The sequence below is a fragment of the Falco cherrug genome, chromosome 7 (genome assembly GCF_023634085.1).
Source record: "Falco cherrug isolate bFalChe1 chromosome 7, bFalChe1.pri, whole genome shotgun sequence".
NCBI classification, from domain to species: Eukaryota; Metazoa; Chordata; class Aves; order Falconiformes; family Falconidae; genus Falco; species Falco cherrug.
This window is the reverse complement of record NC_073703.1, coordinates 45074013-45097134: the sequence shown is the minus strand read 5'-3', so window position 1 is coordinate 45097134 and position 23122 is coordinate 45074013. Positions and strand designations below refer to the sequence as shown.

The 23122-nt window shown below is 45.5% G+C and overlaps 1 protein-coding gene across 6 annotated transcripts in view; it reads left to right on the top strand.

The window, feature by feature from the left end:
• PRDM11 (PR/SET domain 11) overlaps nt 1–23122 on the top strand; it is a 52323-nt gene that overhangs the window by 6884 nt on the left and 22317 nt on the right. For 4 of the 6 annotated variants that reach the window (XR_008733078.1, XM_055715447.1, XM_055715449.1 and 1 more), the window contains exons 2-5: nt 12247–12365; nt 12918–13021; nt 13946–14208; nt 15197–15264. Coding sequence is in view for 5 of the 6 variants with exons in the window: in XM_055715447.1 (XP_055571422.1) it covers nt 12247–12365; nt 12918–13021; nt 13946–14208; nt 15197–15264 (554 nt within the window). In the remaining variant the exon portion in view is untranslated. Of the gene's footprint in view, nt 1–12246; nt 12366–12917; nt 13022–13945; nt 14209–15196; nt 15265–17150; nt 17215–21548; nt 22168–23122 lie in introns of all 6 variants that reach the window. The other 2 variants (XM_055715450.1, XM_055715451.1) reach the window with 2 other exon arrangements.

Below are 23122 nucleotides of genomic sequence, written 5' to 3'. Positions count from 1 at the left end.
TCCACCCCTAGCATGTTCTTCTTCACACCCTTCATTTGGATAAACCTTAAATTCCTCATTGTGTATATCAGGGAATTTAGCCTTTTTCGTTGTTTGGTGCTTTTTGTTTGTTTGGGTTTTTTTTTTCTTTTGCTCTGAGGCTGCTGGAATATTTCATGTGGTCTGCTGCTTTTTTTAAATTTGAGACCTTTTACTTGGAAAGGCTAATGTGAATGTTAAATATGCCAGTTTGTGGAGACTAGTCCTTTTATCCCTTCAGAGGAAATTAAAACATTTGGAAACTGCTGAAGAAAAAATCAATACTGGTGACACATGAACATACTTTTGTGAACAATAAAATATGTTCTAGAGTTGTCATGTGTGCACACCTATGCATGCAGACTATCTTTTTTGAGCTCAAGTGAGATCAATTGGCTTTTGAAGAACAGAAGCTTTTTAATTACTGAATTTCTTTTCGCTTTGTGATTGGGAAGAGAATTTATGTATGGTATATGTGTACGTTGCTTTGCTCCTTAAGAAATTTTTCCCAAATCATGTAGTGAAGGTGCACTGGTACGTGACCCTCAGTGCAGAATCCTACTAGCTAACGCTGCATTGCTGTTGCAAAGGCAGTACCTCCAGAAAGATGGATCCCCTTACTGTATGTCCTAGACGTGTTGAGAGCTAGCACCAACTAAATCAGATGCTAACATATCCTCTTTAGGTCTGACAGACTTAACTGGTTGTTGGTTGGTGGTTTGGTGGTGGGTTTTTTTTTAGCTAGGTCTCGTTCTGTAGTCAGGTGTTGAAATGCTGCTTTTGAATTCTCTTAGGGTAGCTGGTGAACTTCTGTAGGCTCTCAGTGACCTGGATACGTGAAGTCACTGTGACGTGCTCCTTGGTTTTGGACTAGAATCGCATGAGTTCTTGGGCTTTCCATGCTTCTGCTAGTAAGTGTTTTTAAAATGTGCGTAGGGTAGGAGAACCAGGTATTTCTGTGCAACCCAATACCTTTGTGCAGAAGACACACTTGAGGAGTGGGGATTGAAGGAATGGGCCAGAAGTGCTTGGCCTCTTCTGGAAATTTTTTTCGTAGTTCACTGTGTTAGGATATACAGGGTCTGAACACCCCTCTCCCTTTATGGAAGGGAATGTGCAGATCAAATGGTGGTGGTGGTGAATTCAGCACACGGATATCTGATTTCTTGGCAGATCTGACATTAGGAGTATCTGGACTGCTGCCTGCCCCAAGGAAAAGGGGGTCGGTATGACCCATGCTCAGCCAGCACTCATCCAAGTGTGTAACATGAGCCCCTAACCCGCAGACAGATTTCCCAGCCCTGAATAATGTCCTGTTGTACTGTGAGATCTTATCTCCATAATGGACTGCAAGAGGGTACAAATGAGGAGAAATAAATATGGCTGTTCTTTTTGCTTCCTCTGCATTTTGTGGAACAGTTGATTTGTTCTAGTTCGGCCTGGTGTGTGTGTTTGTGCTTTTAAAGGACTGAGCTAGTTTATTAGAATTTTAGGAACAAATGAAAATACAATTTGCTCCTACCATCTCATATCCCTCCCAAGTATTCTTTCCCTTTTTACTGAACAAGTAAGAAGAAAGAAGCTGCTTGAGTGTCCTGAAGCCCAAGTACAGTGAAACCACTGTAACAAAAAATACCCCAAAAAAATTTACAAAAATGAAAAATTACGAGGAACCATTATGTACCATCCTTCAACAGCAATGAACAGATGCCAACTGGACAAATGGTACTGAAGCAGGATTTTATCTTCATTTTGGATCTGTACCCACAAGTCCCAATTGAATGGAGATCCGCATGCAGCTGAGACTGCCTGCCTAGAGGTATTGGTGCTGCTGAGGCTTTACAATTTGACATTATATTCCTGAAGCCTTTGAGTTGGGTGGTGGGAAGGGGCACTGCTCAATAATCAGAGTCCAGAGGTCTTTTGAAGAGGTGGGGATTTCTCATCTGCCTTTGGGATAAAGGGCTTTGGGTTGTGATTTGGAAGTATGCGTAAGAAACTTTCTGTCATGTGGCTGTATCAAGGGCAAAATTGTGTTTTGTTGTTTGTGCTTTTTATGTTATAAAATTTAAGGTCAGTCTTAGAAAAAAACACCATGTTTATAAAGGCAGACCAGCACTTGGTTGTCTCTGTTGAGTGCTTTGTTGGCTTTGTGCAGGGGAAGGTTGCTCTGGTGAAATGCACTGAGCTTTCTGACTTGGTGGGGCAGTTTCAATTTTGTGTGTAGCTTGGCCATGGATTACAGATGTGTGTGCAAGCCTGTCCATCCTGTCAGTCCATCCTGTTGTGTCCTCTGACACCACTAACATTCACCAGTGGAAGGAGACAAGAGTACTGCAGGTAATCTTTGGGTTTTTTTTTTAAAAAAAGGAAAGGCTGTAACTTCTAGAAGAGCATTGAGTGAAAGGCCGTCTTGTTAAAAGATGGATGTGCTCTCTAGAGGGGCTAATTTAGACACTAAGGAAATATCTGTGGAGCTGATTGCTGGCTGGGTGCCAGTCACTGAAGGGCACCGGAGGCTGAAATGCCAGGCAGCGCTGGTAGTGCTGGCACTTCAGCCCATGACGGTTGGTTGTATGAATTATCTCTCTGCCTTCCAGCTAATTTTATCCTGTTGATTTTTCATGAATCATTTCCCATTTCTGTGGGTTAGAAATTAAAGTGGAGGTTTGCTGGCCAGAATAGCCACATCTGCTATTTAGAAAGTAGTGTCTGGGGTTTGCTTCCTACCCACCCCCACACCTTCCTTTCCCTTTCCCTTTTTACCTCTGTCAGCGTTCAAGTACGTGAATCACTGGTGTTGCTCACCCACAGAAATTTTTAGGCTGGCCAGCCTACACAAGTGCAGGGGTCCTCTGGATGCACATGAGCTCATGGTGGGCAGCTGGGCGGCGGCGGTGGTGGGCACAGGTGGGTGCTGAGTGCTATGTGGCAGGGCACCGGGCACACGGTGAGGCTGGCAGGACTCAACTGGGGAGTCTTGGATTTCCTGCATGTGCCTTATAAAACATTAAAGGCACTCCAGTGTTTTTTCTCAGCACGGCAGAAGAGCAGGAGTGCTGTGGTGACCCTGCCTGCTGCGTGCCTACCAAGTGCTTCCTCACTGCAGCTTTTTGTTTCCCCATGGGTAAGAGCAGGTCATTTAGTAAGTAAATTCACATCTCTGCTTTCTATAGAACTATCTGTGTGATGAAAAACCTAACTTTTTGAGACCCAAACATAACTTACCTTTGTGGAGCTGTGTGTGCTTGTTTGCCATGGAGGTTGCCATCTGGGCCAGCAGAAAGGAAAGGCAAAATTGATAATCCAAAAGTTGAGCCCTATAAGTAGGTATCCAGGGACCCACGTGGGAGTTGCGTAGCATGAGTCCTGTGGGTAAGCGAAGTCTTGCTGGCAGCTCTGCTTAGGAAAAAGCATGTTCTCTTGAAGCAGAGTGGGTACTGGGTAAACGGGAGGAGGTCTCTAGCTTGCTGATGTTCATTTTTAATCAATCTGGGTGGATCACAGCTAATCCAAGAGACTGGAAGAGTGATTGTTTTGAGATGGTTCTGAAAATTGCTAAGTGGATGGCTCAGGAAATGATAGGTTGGGTAGCATGACACCAATCCTGGGTAAATAAAAAGTAATTCATGTTTGAAACTTGATGTCATGCAGAGTGTCTTGTACTCCTCAAACAGGTCTGATTTTGTTCTTTGACATGCTTACAGTTGGTTTAAAGAAAGATTCATAGACATGATATACTTAGGTATATAAGGCAGTTGACTCAGTGCATGAGAATCCAATTAATATCTAATGCCAAAGAATATCAATAAAATACAAGTGGCTTAGGAAGTGAAGGTAGTGATTGATAGAGTCAGCATCCAATAAATAAACTGAAGTGTCAGTATAAACAGTAAGGAGGATGAAGGATACTCTAAGCTAAAGGACAGTATTAGCATGCTAATAAATCAACTGTTTGTAGATTAACTTCAAGATGAACGTAGAAAATGTTTTTTTCAGTGTCAGAAGATCAAGGCTCTGGCACTGCTGCCTTAGACACGGGGAGCAAATAATTCAGCTATTTTAAGCTAGAGCTCGATCATTTTACAGAAGACTCTCCGCAACATGATATGTGGAGACTGTGTTTTCAAAGAAGTAGACTCGATGACCCTTCCCTTCAAATGAGGGGAAGAGAGAAGCCAATTCTGCCTGACGCTTACTCAGTGATGCAGAAGAAAGCATGACTCACCATTGGCCAAATGTGTAGATGAAACAAGTTTGGTGAATTGTAGCTATTCATAGGGTGGAACGAAGTAACACAGTTTGTTTGGTAAATGGAACCATTGAAACAAAATAATTTTCATGCAGACAAATGGAGAGTTATAAACCTGGAAAGGCATGCCCCGAACATGATCTGCAAAGGGGGGTTGTGTCCCAACCAGTCCTGTGTGAGAGAATGTGGGGATCAGAATGGGCAGGCAGCTCTGGGGAGTTTCTGTGTCAGGGCCTAGCTGGGAAAGATAACTATGATTTGGACACGTAACTGGAGAAGTCATGAATAATAGGGGTGAGGAGGTAGCTTTGTGCCTGTAACTCTTTACATTTACTTCAGACTCAGTCTTACATCAGCATGGCTTTCTGGTGCCAGCATCTTCAAGTAATGTAGCGAAGACTAGAAGAGTTACATAGAAGGATGTTGAAAATTGTTGGAAAGGTGGGAAAATAATGCATGGGTGCATATCCAGGGCTTTGCTATCTCTGTGTTTTTATTCAGTGCTTATCACTATTGCTTTCGGAAGACCTTTCAGTAGTGTCTTAAAGGAACAAGGCTTACATCTGCCAGTTGGTTGTACTCTTATTCTATCCTTGGGGAGAAAAATGTTGGTGGAATAGCATGTTGGTTTAGTATGAGGGTTTTTTATCTGTTTGTTTTAACTTTACAAATGTAGGTATATATTTATGTTGAAGAAGCCAAAGGCAAAAAGTGCAGCTGGCAGTCCTGACCAAAGATGGTGAGGTTTGTTACAGCCATTAACCTGGGAAGCAATTCTTTCCATTTGCTCAAAGCAGTGTCCCAACATGCTGGGTATTTCAGCCTTTCTCACCGGATTGCAGGGCTCTTTGAAAGAACTGCTGCCCAGACCGAGAGGTTCACATACTCTTTGTCCGTGACGGGGATTTAACAATTGAAATGTACTCTGAAGTGTTGGCTTCTCTTCCCCTTGCTAGGCTCAGATGGAGATTTTTTCCTGTTTGTAGGGTAAAGGTAAGGGCATGTGACATATAGGGGATCAGCCAGGTTGACCTAATTCTCCTTTCTACCCTTAAACTGTGAATCTGAGATGAATGCAGGGAGCCAAATGCAGCAAAAATTAGAACTTCCCAGTTTAAGGGAATTATTTTTAATATATTTAAAAAATGCAAGTCACATACTCTTTTAGCTGCAGTAAGTGGCTGCCTTGGCTCTGTGGCATGCTGTACTGTTTCAGAGGCTTTTAGGCTCTATGGGAGCTTTATGTTGTCAGCATCCTGCTGGGTTGAGTCCTTACTCAACACTTAACGTAGAGAAGTTGTGCCAAATAATGCCCAGTTTGCAGAGGCTTGTGCTGATCCATACTAGCTTCCTACTCCAAGATCAACAAAGGGCAAACGCTCCTGACTGATCATAATGTGGAATTTTGTGTCAAATCCTGTAAAGTCAGCAGCATTTTCCACCTTCACTAGAGGCCACCAAGACAATTTTAAGGGATTATTTCAGATGTCCTTTTCCTCTTCTCCCTCTGAAATGTGTCTGTCACGAAGTAGATCATGGCAGGTTTTGATGACGTGTTTTGCCAATGAACCATGTAAGAGTGACAGTGTGAGCGCATCTCACATCCATTTGAAGTGACAGGAGGAGTTTCAGGTTGGCAAACAGGAATTTCCCAGTCTCCAGCCTGTCTGCAAGCAGAATGACACCAGGAAGTTTGTGTTGTGGCATCCCAGTGCTGTTTGTCATGTCAGTTGCTGGTCTTGAGCAAATCTTTGAAACCACTGGGAACTCTCAGCCCGCCCTGCTGTAAAATGGGTTTAAGTCTCGTGATTTTGAAGCTTGTGCTCCAAGTTTCTTCAGAAAGCTGCAGCAAAACCGGTGGTGCTTTCAGGTGTCTTTCTTGTAGTCCTGGCCTTCCTCAGTGTCTTCAGAATTCAAAACTCAGAGAAAATGCTTCATACTTCTCTTCTGGTGAATTCATGGCTATCGACTGTAGTGGTGTAATTGACAATGATTTAAACAAGTCCTAGTTGCAGCCCATGCTGCTCAAATCCTGCATCATCCATGCCCTGTAATTTTTACTAAGTTTGAATTTGTGACTGCTCCAGCTTGTCTCCAGCTGTGCAGGCTGCATTCAGCACTGCTCTGTGGTTGTCAGAGAAGAGCCCTGGCCTTGCATCAAGGGAGGCAGGTCGTCAGGTCTTGCCCTGCCACCAGCCTTCACCATGCCAGGATGCTGCTCTGCTGCAGATGGAGGACAGCTTCACCCATGGGAGTGTCATGCTTTGGAGTGGGGGAAATTAAGCCAGTGTTGTGGCAACTGTCGCGGCAAAAGCAGTTTTCCCAGTCGAGCATGGGGTTAGTATGTCTGTGGACAGTGGTCCTCTGAGCAAACTGGTTCTCTCTCTTATTTTGTGGGATGTTTCAGTGTTTGCATTGGCTGCCAGCGTGAGCTGCATAGCCAACTGGTACTTCATAAAGTGACTTGAAATGGTTGGCATGGCCGAGGACCTTGGTAAGGGAATTCATGTCGGGAAAAACAGTCAGCTTGGGTCTTTCGTGGCTATTTGGAGGGGAGCTCAGAGCCTTGAATGTGCTGCTTTATTCCCCCTTCTCAGCTCGTCAGTAGCTGACTGTTCTGGATTACTAGTTCTGTTAATAATATGCAGCTATAGAAAAAGCGTATGAATTCAAGTCCGTCTTTCACCATGGGCCTGTACTTCAAAATGTGGTACAAGCTATGCAAGATCGATCTTAAAAGAAGAGGGGATGACCTCCAGAAGGCTGGCAGTGAGAAACTGAGTGAAGGAGCTGTGTGCTGAGGAGGAGATGGATTCCTATACAGCTGCTTCACATGCAAGAATGTCCCAATCTGGGAAATGTGCCAGTAAAATGTAAAATTAAAGCTCTGTTTTGGAGGCTGATCCACACAGATAAGAGTCTGTGGCTGTTAACTAATAACTACAAGAGGGGCAGTGATAAAGGTGGCATACTTGAGGATGGGAATTCACAGGTTCATTTGTGCTTAACCCCATTTGGATGTTTTTTCCCCACTTTAGAGACTGACAGCTCAGATATTCTTGTGTTTTCTACTTCTCTGTGAGCAGTATGGTAAAGCCACTGGAGTATTTAGCATGTCATGCAGAAACATGGCAGGTCCTTGCGTACTTTGTAAAGAAAAAGGAGAGGTTATATGGCACCACTTGTGAACCCAGGGATGCCTCTTGGGATTTGTAGTGGTCACATTGGTGTCTTGGGCCTGCTGAAGACCTTTGTGCCTCATACCATGACTGCTTTTGCTGTCCAAAGGACTTGATGTCGTGTGCAGACAGCGCCGGGATCTTCACAGCATCCCTCTCACTTAGGGATTGTCCTTTCTGACACCCTGCCAGGACTTTGCAGTAGGCTCTGTTTGCACTGACATTGGGAGGACTGAGTGTCCTGATGGGCACAGGGACATGCACATAGGAGGTCGAGTACCCCCTTAGAATACCCTCAGCAGTAACTATGGAGTCTGCTCTGCTTATGCTTACATGGTGCTTCTCCACATCATCTGAAATCTTCAGAGGATCATCATATTTAGGTGTTAGAACAAACAGAACTATAAAAATTGCCCAATGCCCCCAAAACAATAAAGTGGAGGGAGTGAAAAGTGCAGAACGTGAACTAGACTCTTGTAATTGTGGAAAACTGAAGCAAGAGGAGAAGGGGCAAGGGCGAGAAACTAATGGGTGGTGAAATTAGGAAAAACTAAAAGCAGCTTTAAACACATCAGAAGCTAAAATAATCCTAAAAGCAGAGTCATCTACTGATGTCTGGAACTGGAAAAATGTCAAATACTTTTTTTCCTGTAGCTGGTGGATGGTACCAGTTACAGCAGCAGCATAATGCTCTCTGTTGTAGTAGTAGCATGGGAAATTACCAAACAGCAGCTACTACAGCAGTACATTTTTAAGTTTGCTGTTCTTGCTAACTTGCATCCAGGGATTTTAAAAGAACTGGCTGAGCAGTGCTCTCTGAGCCATAAATGCTAATTTTAAAAGAGTATATGTAATGAGTTAGACTGAAAAGAATGCTGTGTGTTAATCATAAACAAATAAGCTAATATGAAGTCTAATCTGGACAAACTAGAATACTAGGCTACTTTCAGTCTGATGTTGGTGTCCAGTAAAATAGTGTAATAGCTGATAGGGATTGGATTGGTCATGATTTAAGGGGGTGTTAATTGTAATAGCAGTCTGTACAGATTTTTTTTTTTAATAGGTCTTTTTCTAACATGGTGTGGTTTTCTGATGTTGCTATAATTTTGCTTGATAAAGGTAAAAGTGTTGGTGTATCTTGTTTGTTTAATGCACTTGAAGGTGTGCTACGTTACCAGGATAAGCAGCTAGAATGATTCAATGTGTCACACACTGTTGGAGCGGGTCTGGAGGAGGGCTGCAAAAATGATCTGAGGGCTGGAGCACCTCTGCAGTGAAGAGAGGCTGAGAGAGTTGGGGTTGTTCAGCCTGGAGAATAGAAGGCTCCAGGGAGACCTTACTGCAGCCTTTCAGTACTTAGAAGAGGGCTTGTAAATAACATGGGGGCAGACGTTTTAGTAGGGCCTGTTGCAATAGGACAAGGGGTAATGGTTTTAAACTAAAACAGGGTAGATTTAGACTAGATGTTGGGAAGAATTATTTTTTTTACAGTGTGGGTGGTGAAACAGGTTGTCCAGAGAGGTGGTAGATACCCCATCCCTGGACACATTCAAGGTCAAGCTGGATGGGGCTCTGAGCAACCTGATGTAGTGGAAGATGTCCCTGCTCATTGTGGGGTTGGACTAGGTGACCTTTAAAGGTCCCTCCCAACCCAAACTATTCCACGATTCTAGGAGTAAGTGAAAGCCTGACTAAATGAAAGGTCACAGTGTGACACCAAAAGGGAGAGCCATTGCTGATAGTGTATTTCTAGTAGTGTCAGCTGGGAATTGTTTTTTTTTTACTTGATGCTAGTCAAGATGTGGGTGTTGCTCTTTTCTCCCAAGTAGCAAGCGACAGAATGAGAGGAAATGGTCTCATGTTGTGCCAGGAGAGGTTTAGATTGGATATTAGGAAAAATTCCTTCATCAAAAGGGTTGTCAAGCATTGGAACAGGCTGTCCAGGAAAGTGGTTGAGTCACCATCCCTGGAGGTGTTTAAGGGACATGTGGATGTGGTGCTTAGGGACATGGTTTAGTGTTGGACTTGGCAGTGTTAGGTTTATGGTTGGACTCAATCTTAAAGGTCCTTGCCAGTCTAAATGATTCTATGATTCTAAGGTTGTCAGTGTCCTGGAGGAAGACACAAAGTTAATTTGGATTACGTTTGTGGGCAATGCAAAGTCTGGGCAAATCGCAAGTAATGAAAAGAGGCAAGTTAGTGGTGGAGTTGCGATCGTGTGCGTACTGGCTGAGACAACAAAAGAGTTGTGTGAATGTTTTAAAACTGGGCACCTGGCTGCTGAGCAGGTAGGAGAGCTGGCAAGGGGTGTGCAGTGGCCTGTTGCAGGAGCTAGAGCTCTTATGGCAGCACGGCAGTTCACCAAACGCTAAACCCCAGCTGTGCACAGTGACCAGGAGGTAAATGCAGTACTTGGATGCAAACATGGAAATCCTGAGGAGGGGCAGGGAGGTTGTTGTCTCTGTGCAAGGTGCTGCTGCTGTCAGTGCTGGAGTGCTGTGGCCTGTGCTGTGCAGGGATGTTGCTGATAAGTTGGAGGCACTTCAGGGAGAACCATGAAGGGAGGGCTGCAAAATGAGCCATACAGTAAAGTGAGGAGTTGCATATGTAAAATAAACACTGGATTTCTTTTTTTTTTTTTTTTTTTTAATTTTTTTTTTCACCCTTGTCTTGGTGGTGGTACACTGTAACTTAACCAGGAGTTCACTGAAGGAACCCCCGTGGCCTGTCTTGCATAGGAAGTTAGACTGCACCATCATAGGGTCTCTCTCACTCTGTAATTGAGGAGTCTCCACGAGGAAGGAGTGGGAAAGGAAAAGCCACTGTCTCCTCAGAGACAGATGTCTCCATCTCTTCCTACTGAAGCTTTGGGGATGTGGGTGTTTTAACTGCAGGTGCCCTGTCCTTCAGTTTTCCAAAATGGGTGGCTTTTATGACTGAGAACGTCTGCCCCGAAGCCAGCATCTGCCTATCCTGTGTCAGCTCAGGCCCCACAGATAACCAGCTCTGGGGCAGCACCCATCTCTTCTTGTTCCTTAACATCTTCCCCCTCTATCATATCAGCTGCTGCTTTTTCCCTCCTGAGCTCCTCTACTGCAGACTTTTCAGGAAAGACTTTTCCTTCTTCTCTGGTAAAGGCAGGTAGCCTCTGCCTGTAGCACTAGCTGGTGCACGGGGACAGGCCTGGAGAGCTTCCCTCTGGCTCCAGAGAGTGCAGACCAGAGGCTCAGGCTGCCAAAATAATGAGCCCTTCCTTGCCCTTAATATTGCTTTCCTTCTGACTGACTGTGGGAATTCTGAAAGAAAATGTGTCTTGTTTTGGGCATCTTGAAATGGCTTAAAAGTGTGTATGTTTGCATGTATCTAGTTGTACTTAGGCTGAGGCTTGGCTTTCAGAGAACTATATGAATATTAACTAGTGCTTTCTTGATACAGGCTTGATAAAGGTCTTTCAGCCTGCACATTGGCATGTGAGAAGTCAGGCTGGAAAAATTAATCATTTGTCCCCTGGCACAAAGAGGAGCCACAGAGGCTGGGAATAATATTCCTTCTTGCTGTAAACAGGCACAAATGCAGACCAGACTTCCGTGGTGCTCAGTCCCATACAAGCATGTGTGTAATAAGAAAATTCCTGTTGTCAGGGCTTTGTGACCTCAGAACATGAATTTTGGGATGTCCAGAACTGAGTTGTGGTGGGGATGGGCTCTTCCACCAGATCACCTGACAGAAGGGGTCTGATTAGCTGCTGAGGCCGCTGTGCTGGGCACTGTGAGTATGCAGTGTAACAGAGCATGCCAGTGGACAGCGGACATGGAAAGGGGGCTTGCAGGAGATTTCGTCGGGAGCAGTTGTGGGCCTGTCTGATCTGGTATGGTGCCTGAGAGCAGCCTGTTTGTGTGTCTTGGGGGAAGTCTTAAGATGAATGCAAGAAAGAGATATGTGATGCTCTGCTTTATTCCTTGTTTCAAGCAGGGATGCTCTGAAGCTTAGCAGCCGTTCCAAAAATCCTAGTATTAATTAAACCGATTCTGAATTATCATTTGCCTTACCAATATTTGGTCTTCAGCACCAACCTATGATGGGGGAAGGAGGGAAGTACTATTGTTTTGGAGCTTGCTGTCCTTGGACATCATTAAGTGGTTCCTGGCTCTTGTGTTGAGCTGAGGGAGAAGCATTTTCACTACTGCGGCTTGTGTGCCAGAAGGGTGGTGGTAGTTCAGCTCTGGTCTTCGCAAGAGATGGAGAGCATGACTTGTGCAGTTGCGGTGGAGTCCTGCAGGTGTTTGTCAGGTGTGTCTGGGGCACACAGAAAGCTTCATCTGCAGGGTTGTAGTAAACTGCGCTGTGTTCCCAGATGGAGACTGGCATATGTTATAGTCATAGACAGATCCTGATTCATGCCACAGCCTGCGTTCCTCTTCCTTGTCGTTTTATCCCCAGAGACCTACTCTGAGTAGTGGTGCTCCATGTTTCCATTAACACGTCCCACCCATCCATCTTAAATTCCACGTGCAAGGTTTCTAAGGGGCACTGTGGAGCGTACTTCACATTCCCCGTGCCTCTGGTTGCTCCATGTTGTCTCATGCTCTTTACCTGACCTGCAACTGAGCTGTTCTTTCCTTCTCAGCACAAGAAAGGGGTTCCACATGCGTGCGGTGTAGGCGCCCTGGTGCATGACGGCGGCTCGTGGTGCCGGGAGGGAGCCTGCTCTGCTGGCCTTGGCCTGGCCTGGGACAGGAAGGTTCTGATTTCCTGGCTGCTCATTTTTTCCTCCTACCTTCCTTCATTTTTTTTCAGAACATGAGTGAAAACTTGAAGGACTGTTTGATCCAGACCCAGGCTTCCTTAGGGGAAATGGTGACGATAAAAACAGAGACCTGCTCTCCGTGCCGGGACCAGGAGTATGGACAGCCTTGGTACGTGACTGATCTTCAGCCCAGTGTACTCCAACCCCCTTCTCTCCACCTTCTCCCCAGTTTAAAGTTGGTTTTGAGAATTATATGTGCAATTCTCAAAGCTACTACAATGCTCCCCTGTGAGATCTGCCTTGAGGCGTGTGACAAGGGTGGTCATGGCTGCTGTGTGCGCTAGTTCATGTGAGGTGCGCAGTACTGGCCTGCCTTGTAGGCAATGCCTTGCATTGACGCCTTGAGCAGCACGTTCCTTGGGCTGTAGCAGGGAAGCCATGCCTGTCTGCTGCTGGGAGTCACCTCTGCCACTCTTGTGCTCAGTGTGGGACATGCCAGGTGTGGAGGTGTTCCAGCTGAAGCCACTACCTGCTGTAGGCTTTGGCATGAAAACTTCTCAGGTACCAGCTTGTGGCAGGTTGGATGGCGAGTTGAATCATTTGTTTGCTGCTGGTGTAGGGACTAAAGGAGTTGGTCAGGCCCTGCTGCCTCCGCTCCTCTCTGCATGCGGTCCCAGTGTCTTTGTAGGTTATTGTCATTTTTCTGTTGTTCCCTCCCCAGCTTTGGAAGGCCTGACCCACAGTCCATGGAGGTGGAGCCCAAGAAACTGAAAGGGAAACGGGATTTGATCATGACCAAGAGCTTTCAGCAAGTGGATTTCTGGTGTAAGTGTTTTGTGAGTGAGGGAAAAGCAGCGCTACTGCTTGTATAGACTTTTGCTCGGCACCCTGTCAGTTTGGGGTGGGAAGCTGGGAAGAAAACAGCCAGGGACAAATTTGTGTGCTCTCCTGAAAAGACCAGCACAATTGATATGGAAACTGTTGTACAAAAGCAGCTTGTCCATTGTGGGGCTATGTAGCAGCAGGGAGGGAGGTAGAAAGCGTGCTGGAAACGTGAAAATGTGCATGGGAAAACCCCAAGGGTTTGCAAAACCCCAAGGCTTGAATTAAGAAACTGTGAAGGGAGCGTTGCACAGATCACAGCTCTTTCCACGCATGTTCAGGGAAAGAAAACTGGTGCTGGTTACATTTGCATACCTACAAAATACCAAATTGTAGGCCCGAGTGCCTGTGTGGACACAGGGCAAGTGCCTGAAGATGCTTGTCTCTCTCCCAAGCACAGAATGAAGGCTGTATGATGAGGGTATTTGTTTTCAGGGATGCTTTATTTTAGTTCCCATCTGCTTTGTGGGGAATCAAACATTTTGGCTTGAGGATGTTCCTACAAACTGGGGATGTGCAAGGAGCCCCCAGCCTCTGTCTCTGCAGACAGTGATGGAGCCTTTCCCTGTCCTTGTAGCTGTCAGTGGTGAATCTGTGTAGGGTACCAGGGCTCATGCAAGTACAGGCATTAGGCAGGAATGGATTGGGGCAGGCCCTTGCTGAGAGATGTGTGGCAAAACAACTGAGCAGTCGGTGAAGTGCCTGTGTGCCTGGAGGTTGGGCTTTGGGGAGGGGGCTGAGCCAGGCCTGGGGGATACTGGGGAGCTGGGGCATGCTGGCCTTTGTGTTGTGCGTCCTATGAGCTCTGTGAGCCTGTACAGGCATCATATCTGACCACTCTAACTCCTGCTTCCCTCACACCCGCAGTCTGCGAGTCCTGTCAGGAGTACTTCGTGGATGAGTGCCCGAACCATGGTCCCCCAGTGTTCGTGTCTGACACCCCGGTGCCCGTTGGCAACCCTGACCGAGCAGCACTGACCATCCCGCCTGGAATGGAGGTGGTGAAAGAGCCCAACGGGGAGAATGATGTGCGCTGTATGAATGAGGTGATCCCCAAAGGTCACATCTTCGGGCCATATGAGGGGCAGATCTCTAGCCAGGACAAGTCCGCAGGATTCTTCTCGTGGCTGGTGAGTGACATGTCTCCCCAGCAAAGTGATACCCCCGCCATGCAGCTCAGGGCTGGGGGACTTGGGGGCCTGTGGAGCCAAACCTCAGCAGTCTTCCCCCTTCTCTGAAGATCTTCCGCTGACCCACAGGGGCAATAGGTGAACATTGACCTACCATAATTATTAGCAGCATAAGGGTATAGATAGATGAAAGCAGACTAGGTGCCATGGCACCTGAGTTTGGTTCACAGCTGTAGGAAGCAGAGCTTGCTTCTCCTCTCCCCCTTGCTGTGTCTTCCATCCGCCCTCAACCTTTAGGGCTCCTCCAGTACCTTTCTCTGCTCTGGTCATCATTTTGAGGACAGAGGAAGGATTGTATCTAGAGATTGCAGAGCTCTGTTGTGGGCCTGCAGCAGTCCTTCCCAGCCTGCTTGAGCAGAGCAGGTGGCCCAGGAGGCCAGGAAAGAGGAGATCCAGTCCATCAGGAACTGATCTACATGCAAACTCTAGCACCAAACTCTTTATTTTTTTTCCCCTAGTACTACAGGCCTTGGTTAGCCTATGAGATAGAGATGTCACTAGACCAATGGATATTAATTTTGAGAAATGAGATGTGGGACTTGAGTTATAGGTGGGAAAAAATCGAGAGCTGCTGATACAAAATACTGGTCATGCTTTCCTGTCTGTAAAATAAATGTGTGTCTCAGCCCTGTCCTGAAAGGGAAGTTCATCTTGTATATCTCAAAACTGCTAACAGTCCTATCAGCTGCATCCATAGTTGTTTGTTATGGACATTTGTACATAGGAAAATGCCTCTTAATCATTTCAGAGTAACTTCCACACACACGTCCGGGGTAGCAGTCTGTAGTACTAGGAAAGCTGAGATTCATGGCGTAGAGTTTCATGTCCTGACTTAAGGCTGGAACTGAAGCAGTGATTTGAGAGGCATAGACCTTCTCCTGTCTGGACCAGCTAGCTGACATGCTTTATCTGTTTTCTTGTTCTGCAGATCGTTGATAAGAACAACCGCTACAAATCCATCGATGGGACAGATGAAACCAAAGCAAACTGGATGAGGTGAGACCAGTTCTCTTCTGCCTTCCCTTTTGCAGCTCTGTCTTCCAGAGAGAGGCCATCAAACACTCCTTGTTTTGTGTGACAGAAAAACAAACCAAAACGCCACAACCCCTTCTGTAAAGGGTGTATTCGTGCTCTTTCAGTATTTATTGTGATGAGAATCTTTGGAATCAGATTCAATATAAGGGACTAAAACGAGGATGCGTGTATGGAGGATGGCTATTTTCTGGAATGAGGACAAATGATAAAGATGATCCTATTTATCCACTCTTACAAACACTGACAGGTCTCGCTACATTTATTTTTTTTTAATTTACTTTATGTTCAAATATTTGCAAAATGCTTTGCATAATCCTCAAGGTAATATTTGATTCTGGTTGGGTTTGGTTTTTTTTTTCCTTTCCCATTTGACAGACAGTGAAAGAGGTGATTTTTTTTTGTTTTCTTTCTGGGCTTCACTTGAAACAATTGTCTGTGGTGGCTCATTGGTAGCATCAGCTTTACTGTGTTAGGAGAAACATGGAGGGAGTTGCTGCAGCTGTGAACACAGAAAAGATGCATGTGCTTGCACTCCCTCTGCCGGCACTGGGACTTAGTAGACCAGAACCCAAATACCAGTCAGTACTAAACCAGGAGTGGGGCTGGCTCTGATCTGTTAACTGCGGTAGTAAGGGAACATGTTTAACCATGATGCAGTGCTTCAAGTATTGGCACATATCTGCAAAATGTAGGTCAGTCTTGCGGCCTCCTGAGGCGGAGGCAAAGCGCTGAAGTGCCCTGTGTGTATGGGGAGTCACCAGAACGGGGCATTGCTGCATACCGAGGCCTGTCCCATATATGGACCAATCCTGCTTTCAGGAATGAATTTGGGAAGTGGTTGCTGTCAAGAAGGCATTTCATACAAGAGTAAAGCAGCATGGGGATTAACTAGTTTGTTGGCCTGGATGTCTAGGATTTTCAGTTGTCAGTCCTAAGGGAAGAGAGAGCACGAAGTACAGGTAGATTAGATGCAAAACTGACCTAGATGGTCAAATCTGGTTGTACCATTTTTGCTCTGTTTGAGTCTTCACATGCATAGCAGCTGTTCTGACACTGGAGTTCTTAAAGTTCAACGAAGTATCTCATTTTTCTGTAAGAAATCCAGCTGTTACAGTTGTTCACTACTGGATGAGAGAAAACACTTGACCTGGGCTGAGGCTGGAGTTCTTGCTTCTAAAAGAAGAGTGGTACAGTAGACAGATAGGTAGGGGGACACCTATCTTGAAGTAAAGAATGCAAAGGTCAAAAATTGGTGCGATTTTTTTTTTTTTTTCTTAGATCTGGATCTTTATGTGGCCTGGATGACAGTGAAACTGGGGGGAAAACACAGTCCTGAAAGGCAAAAATCCTATGATTAACTCTTCTTCCTGCTGCCATGAACATAAGCTTGATGTCTGGATTTAAATGGGCACTACTTATGGTCCCAGCAGCAAAACCAGGATGTTCTGGTCTAAACTTGTATTTGCCATGGTTAAGTCTTCAGACAAGTGTGGTCTAGGCCATTCTGTACAGCCTTGAAAGGCAAGGAGGTTACGGTTTTGTGAAAGGGGGATGTTTGCAGCTCTTCTGGGGAAGGGTGTTATCAAAGGACCTGTGCAAGCTATACCAGTCTTGCTGATCTTTCCAGTTTTACTCTTGAAAATTGCTTCTAGTAGCAGTATTGTGTAGAGTATGACTGACAGTTCAGGTGGGAGATAGTGGTCCTCAAAAAGCCTTGGTTTTTTTGTTAGCAACTTTTAAACTGAGGCACGCTCAATATCCTGTGCTAGGACATTACCTGTCGTGGAGATTACCCAAAGAAACTATACTTCCAGGACGCTGTAGACAGCGCTCTTTTTGTTTTTCAGATGGTGCTCTTTGCCATCACTCACAGATGGAGTGCTTTGCAAAGCAGATCTACTCACCCTCTGGGTAGGTGGGTATGGCATGGGGACGGCAGCTTGGGCTGAATCCTCTCTCTCCTTGTAGATCTGGCTATTGTTTTTGTTGTTTGACTACCACATCTGAGTCCATTTTCATGTTCCCACTGAGGACAATGTGTACACTGCACCACTTGCTGGTTTAATTTCAAGTGACTGTTCATGCAGCGCAGTGGATGACAGGGAGGAAGGAGTATGAAGCGTGGCAGATGGCATGGCAATGGTAACATCCTCTTCCCCTTTCCCTCATCAATCAGTCAGTCGAGAGAAACTCCTGATACTGGGAGCATGTTCTCCTAAGCAGGCTGCTGGCACAAGGATAATGCACCCTTCATCTCTGTCCAGAGTAAAGCGTTGTTATTTCCAGTACTTTATTATAACTCCATGGCTTTGACTTGCAGGGATTTGTGTAAACCTCTTCCTCTGTTTTTAGTTTTCTGGGGGCTCAGGGTAACTGATTACCATGGATTGCAGCAAACATCAAGCAAAATCGGTGCTTTCTTGGACACAAACTGTAAACTGCTGCTGATGGGAGTTCTTGGGGCTTCTGAAGGATTGTGCAGAACCAGCCGTTGTTCCTGGTTACCTCTGAGTTGTTGGGAACCTCTAAAAAAAATAAAAATAGATCTGTCCTAAAATGAAAGTAATTCAGGAAGTCCAGGAAACATCCCTCTGTGTATGTACCACTTGGCCAAGACTGAGATGCAGGCTAGGAAGTACCAGCAAACTGGTGGCACCTAGCTGAATTTGTAGAGTGAGGTGCCTCACGTGTGGGGTTTCCAGGCTAGTCTGAGCATCTATAATCTGTATCCCTTCTTACATGTGAGTACCTGAGTTCTCAGGCTTTTGGCACAGTTCAAGTTCATCATTTCCCGCAGCCCGTGTGAAAAGGCTGGTGCAAGACTCCCTCACTTTGTTCTCCTTTGCCATCCCCCTTGCTTCCTTTCCCCTCCAAACATAGTAACAAAGAGGTCATGGGGAGCAAGACTGTTCGTAAGTCTTCCTGTATCTCCTGATAATGGAGATGTCTGCAACTTGATCTTCATACAATAATTGAGCTTGGAAGGGAGCTTTAAAAGTCAGAGTTACTATGTCTGCCCATGTGTTCAGGGGGAGTAAAAGCCACCAGCCTATGCACAAGTCATTTTGTTGAACTTTGTAAACTGGTCTCTATTATCCTGCAGCACAGCAAGTGGAGCAAATGTTCTTATCCGTTACAGACTGAAATTTATGCAGAGCAAAGGGATCCTGAAGCACTGCAGAACTGTGATCCCTGTAAAAAAATAATTCAGAGCTATGGGAAAGGTTCTGTACTTATTTCTCAGAGGCCAGGAAAAGTGGCGTTGGTTGATGTCTTTGATCTTTAAGTGCCCACTGTTCGCATTGTTTACAACATCACACGTGTTTTTAAAGAAACTTCTGTACCGTCTTGCACTTCCAGATTGACCTGGGCTGAGGTATGAATTCACAGTGTCATAGCTGGGCTCCTCTGGAGCTTGGTGAAACCCACACAGCATCCCCAGAGAGGTACTTCCAAATATCAGTGACCACTCCTAGGGATGTACTGTATGCTAGAAGAAACACATGAAGCGGATCTTTCTGACAGTAATACTGTCTGCATTTTTATAAGGAGGAGGTTAACGTGTCTTCTGGGAACCTAACATTAATTGAATTTGTGATTAAAACCTACCAGAACTCATTACTCTGTGTCGTGAGTTTGCTATCTTAAAATTATTTTGTCCCAAGTCATGCTGGTGCAAATGAGTGGAAACTCTGAAATCTAAATATTCAGGTCTACTACAGGTTGTCCTAAGTGCATTTGATGGGATGTCCTGTCTGGGAATTGCAAAAAAGGCTCTAAGTCCCCATTGGTGCAGCTTTGCTAGGCACAACAGCCGTGAGTTCAGCAGAGAAGAGGGGATGGAGGTTTCCTGACCCCACCAGCAGCTCTGAGCAGCTGTGGAGACACTTGAGTTCTGCAAGCTCACCCCTTCCCCGGGGGCACTTTGCAGAACACTGTTACTTGTTTTCACCAGAGCACTTTGTCAGTGGAGGTTTGTTTCTACCACATGGAGACACTGACGGTACTGTGCCGTCCTGGGTACCTGTGGGGAATACACATGAAGCCCAGTTCTGCTGAATGTGATAAAAATCAGACCATAAATGTTCCCTTGCTCAGTTACACATAGCCTTTTCCCTTCTTCCAGTGTTCAACTGGGAGTACTCCTTTTGCCTTTTGAGTTTGGTTTGTTGGTTGTTTTTTTTCTTGAGGTCAGTGTAGCGAGTGCTTTGCTTGCTTTCTGTCATTTCATTACCATCTTCCTTAAACACTTCTTCTGTCCCTCCATAAATGAAGATCCACCAAAACAGTGTCTCAAGGATGTGTTTTTTTGTCCCAGTGAAATGCATCTGTGCACTTAGCTCCCAGCTGTCCCTGTATGTGGCCTGGATTTGATCTCCGTTTCCTGCTGGTTTTCCAGCTTTAACCAAGATTAACGGCTTCTACCACTTACCCTGATGGATGGCAGCAGTGACAGTAAGATTCATAGAACATCAGTGTAACGGCACTTAAGGAGAAACTACAACATCTGACAAGGGTCACTGCCTTTCTGTAGGTTTTTCTTAGTCTGAAGCCCACAAGCACCTTTCACACAAGCGCACTGCAAACCAGCTCTCTTCTGCTGGGCCACCGCAATGCTGGAAGGAACCCATCTCTGAGGAGGTGCCAGCAGGGCCATCACAGACATGGGGCAAGTGAGGAAAAATGCTGAGGCCTTTGCTTATACCAACTTTTCAGAAGGTGTTTTGGGGTGGCTAAAGTCTGCCTGTGAGAGATAGGGCATTCAGCCAAAATTGTAGGATTAAATGTAATATATTGAAAGAGGAGGGTCTGAGCTATCCCAGCCAGGGTCTATTCCCTTCCCATGGTGTCACTTCAGAGTTACAGTTATTAGGCATCGTATCTATTAGGGTGTCTTATTTCTTGTATGTTACATCTTAATATCCTTTTTAAGCATTTATTTTCTAGGCTTATAGTGACAGCTTTTTGGGACAATTTATATTAACGCTGAAGCCTTCTACCTCAGATGAGGGTTGTGTTCACCATAACTCCGTGATGATGTAGATTTCTATGCAAGAACTTCTGTTTAAGATACTAAGAACTATATGACGTGAGCACCAAAAAGGCTGACCTTTTTCAAAAAAAGTTCCTGACATCCCTGCTTCTAATTGTTCAAAGATGTGTAATCTTTTGTAATATGTAGCACTAGAATAACCATTTTGGCATTTTATTTCACTCTGCTGTAATTCACATCAAGGCAAGTTTTCCCAGCAGTTCTGCTTCTCCATGGTCTCTGATCTCTTCTGTGCTTGTCTGCATGTTTATACATGTGTGATCATTGCCCAGGCTGCGGATTATTCCCTTGTCCGCAATCGCACTTTGCTTATGTGCAAAACTGCATGTTCACACAGTCTGTTTCCTCTTTCCTTGTTGAATAGATCTGCTGCCACCTTCCCCTCCCCTCCGCCCCCCCCCCCCCCCCCCCCCCCCCCCCCCAGTAAAATGCAAAAGTTAGGACTAATGTTTTGTTTATTTTTAAAGTTTCCTTCAACTGTGGCTGGAAAAGTTACCACCAACATCCCCCTTTGGACAAAACCGCTCATTCTCAGGATGGCTGCCTCTTCTTCTCAGTGGGCTGAGGCTACAAGTTATCATTTGAAGCACCAGAAACTGGGTGCAGGCTCCTGTCAGCAGCAGTGACAGCAAAGCCTAGCCAGGAAAAACAAGTGGGTGGCCTCATTCCTTTTGAGAACAATGGGAAACAGCAACTATTTCTGTGTGAAATAAGAGCTTACTGTGAAGCAGATGAATTCTGGATGTGCAGTACCCCTGGTGCTGAAGAAAAGACATTTCCTTATGAAAAAAAAGTTGCAGAAGTTGCCCATGAGACTAGTCAAAATCTCTCTCCCCTGAAAAAGATCCAATTTGATATAGCCTTTGCATGACATCCTGCAAGTCTTAACAGAAAGGGTGATGTAAAAGTTTGCGTTGCATGTTGTGCCAGGCAGAACAATAAGGTATGTTTCAGACTTCTAAATTTCCTCAAGAACACATTTTTGAGCAGTGTCACCTTAGAAGCTAATTTATCACAGTGATTGTGAATTCTCATGCTTTTATCTGTGCACAAGCTGTGGCAAGTGATGTGAAGCTGTACTGAAATTCTCAGACATAAGTCAGGGCATCAGACGAAGTGTAAAATTTCATTTTAACTGTAAAGCTGAGAAGGCTCCTTCACACTAGTGTCGCTTGGTGTTTTTTTTCTTAAGCTTGAAAATTGCCTCTTAAAAACAAAGTGGCTGCCTTTTCCTGGTCCAATTGAGGAAAACGGAGAGGTTGTTGCGGGTGGGGGGAGCTGGATCCCACCGAACTCCTCTGCCCCAAGTGCTGCACTGGCCAAGTGGTTGGATGCAGGGGGATGCTTTGCGCTGATTTCCTTTTACCCAATTGTGCTTTGTGGGATCTTCAACCCAAGGAACATGGCTGAACGAAAGAGGAAGCCCAAGTTTTCCAAGGAAGAACTGGACATTCTGGTCACTGAGGTGACCCGAAACGAAGCCATGCTGTTTGGGAGGGAGACAGTGCGTCTATCCCATGCTGACAGGGACAAGATCTGGGAAGGCATAGCCAGGCAGATCACATCAGTCAGCCAGGTCCCCAGATCTGTAAAAGACATTAAACACAGATGGGACGACATGAAGAGAAGGACCAAGGACAAACTGGCATTCATGCAAAGGTCCCTCTCCAGCCCCAGCAGCACGGGGCGGCCCTCGGCCATTGTCCTGACCGCCCACGAGAGAGCCATCGAGTCAACGCTGCATTCGTCACACCAGATACACAGCTTCCGGAGAGCGGATCTGGACGTGGTTGACAGCCTGTCAACAAGCTGTAAGTATCACTGCCTTAACACCTCTTTGTCTTATGCTTGCATATCACAGTTTGACACCAGAAAAGTGGCGTGTGTTTTTGTGAGATGCTGGGTTGCCTGTAAAGTCAGGTCCTACTGCTGTGTTTGGTTTCAAGACAGCCTGCTCTGGTGGTCATGGGGTGTTCAGATGGATTGAGGGAAAGCTGTAAGCTGTTACCAAGTGAACGTCATCTTCTTTATCTGTTTATCTAATCCATTTCTATACTGTCTTAGTTCTAAGGGTAGATACTGTTCAGATTCTACTTTCCTAACGGGTCGTAAGTCTGAACTAATCCTACAAATGAGGGAACATCTGTAGTTGAAGTGCAACTACCTCATGCCTGTCAAAAAGTGTTTGTAAAGGATTAGGAGTTCTTCATCTTGCATGTGCTCCAGTAAAGCAGCAATGCTGTCATGCTGAGAATCATCTGCCAGTCACTAGGGGATCGTTGCATGGTAGCCATCTTCCAAGAGGGCTGTTGCGGGGGCTCAGTCATCACAGGTGTTATGCTGTGAGGCCAGGCCACTACTGGTTTCTCACTAGTGGTCTGAAGGCTCAACACAAGTGCTATGAAAAAGGTAGATGATAATGACTTCCTTCTTCACTGTTTTTTAAGAAACTACTGGCCGTGCTTTCTAAGTTAATCTTCTTAGAAACCACAGTTCTCGGGCACCTTACAGTGCTGAACCACAAGCTGCTTTTTGCAGATTCTTTCCCCAGTTGCATACATATGGCTTTCCTCTGTGGAGGTGCAGCTTCTTGGTCTGTGAGCTTTTAGGGATACAAAGGAGAGAAAGAGGGGATAACTTCTTCAGAAGTGAGCTAACTAAAACTTCATGGGTGGCACTGTCCTACCACATTAGGTCTTATCTCAAATCTGATGTAATGCTGTTAGTGGGAGAGCAAGGACAAAAGGCTTCAAGAACTGACAAAGT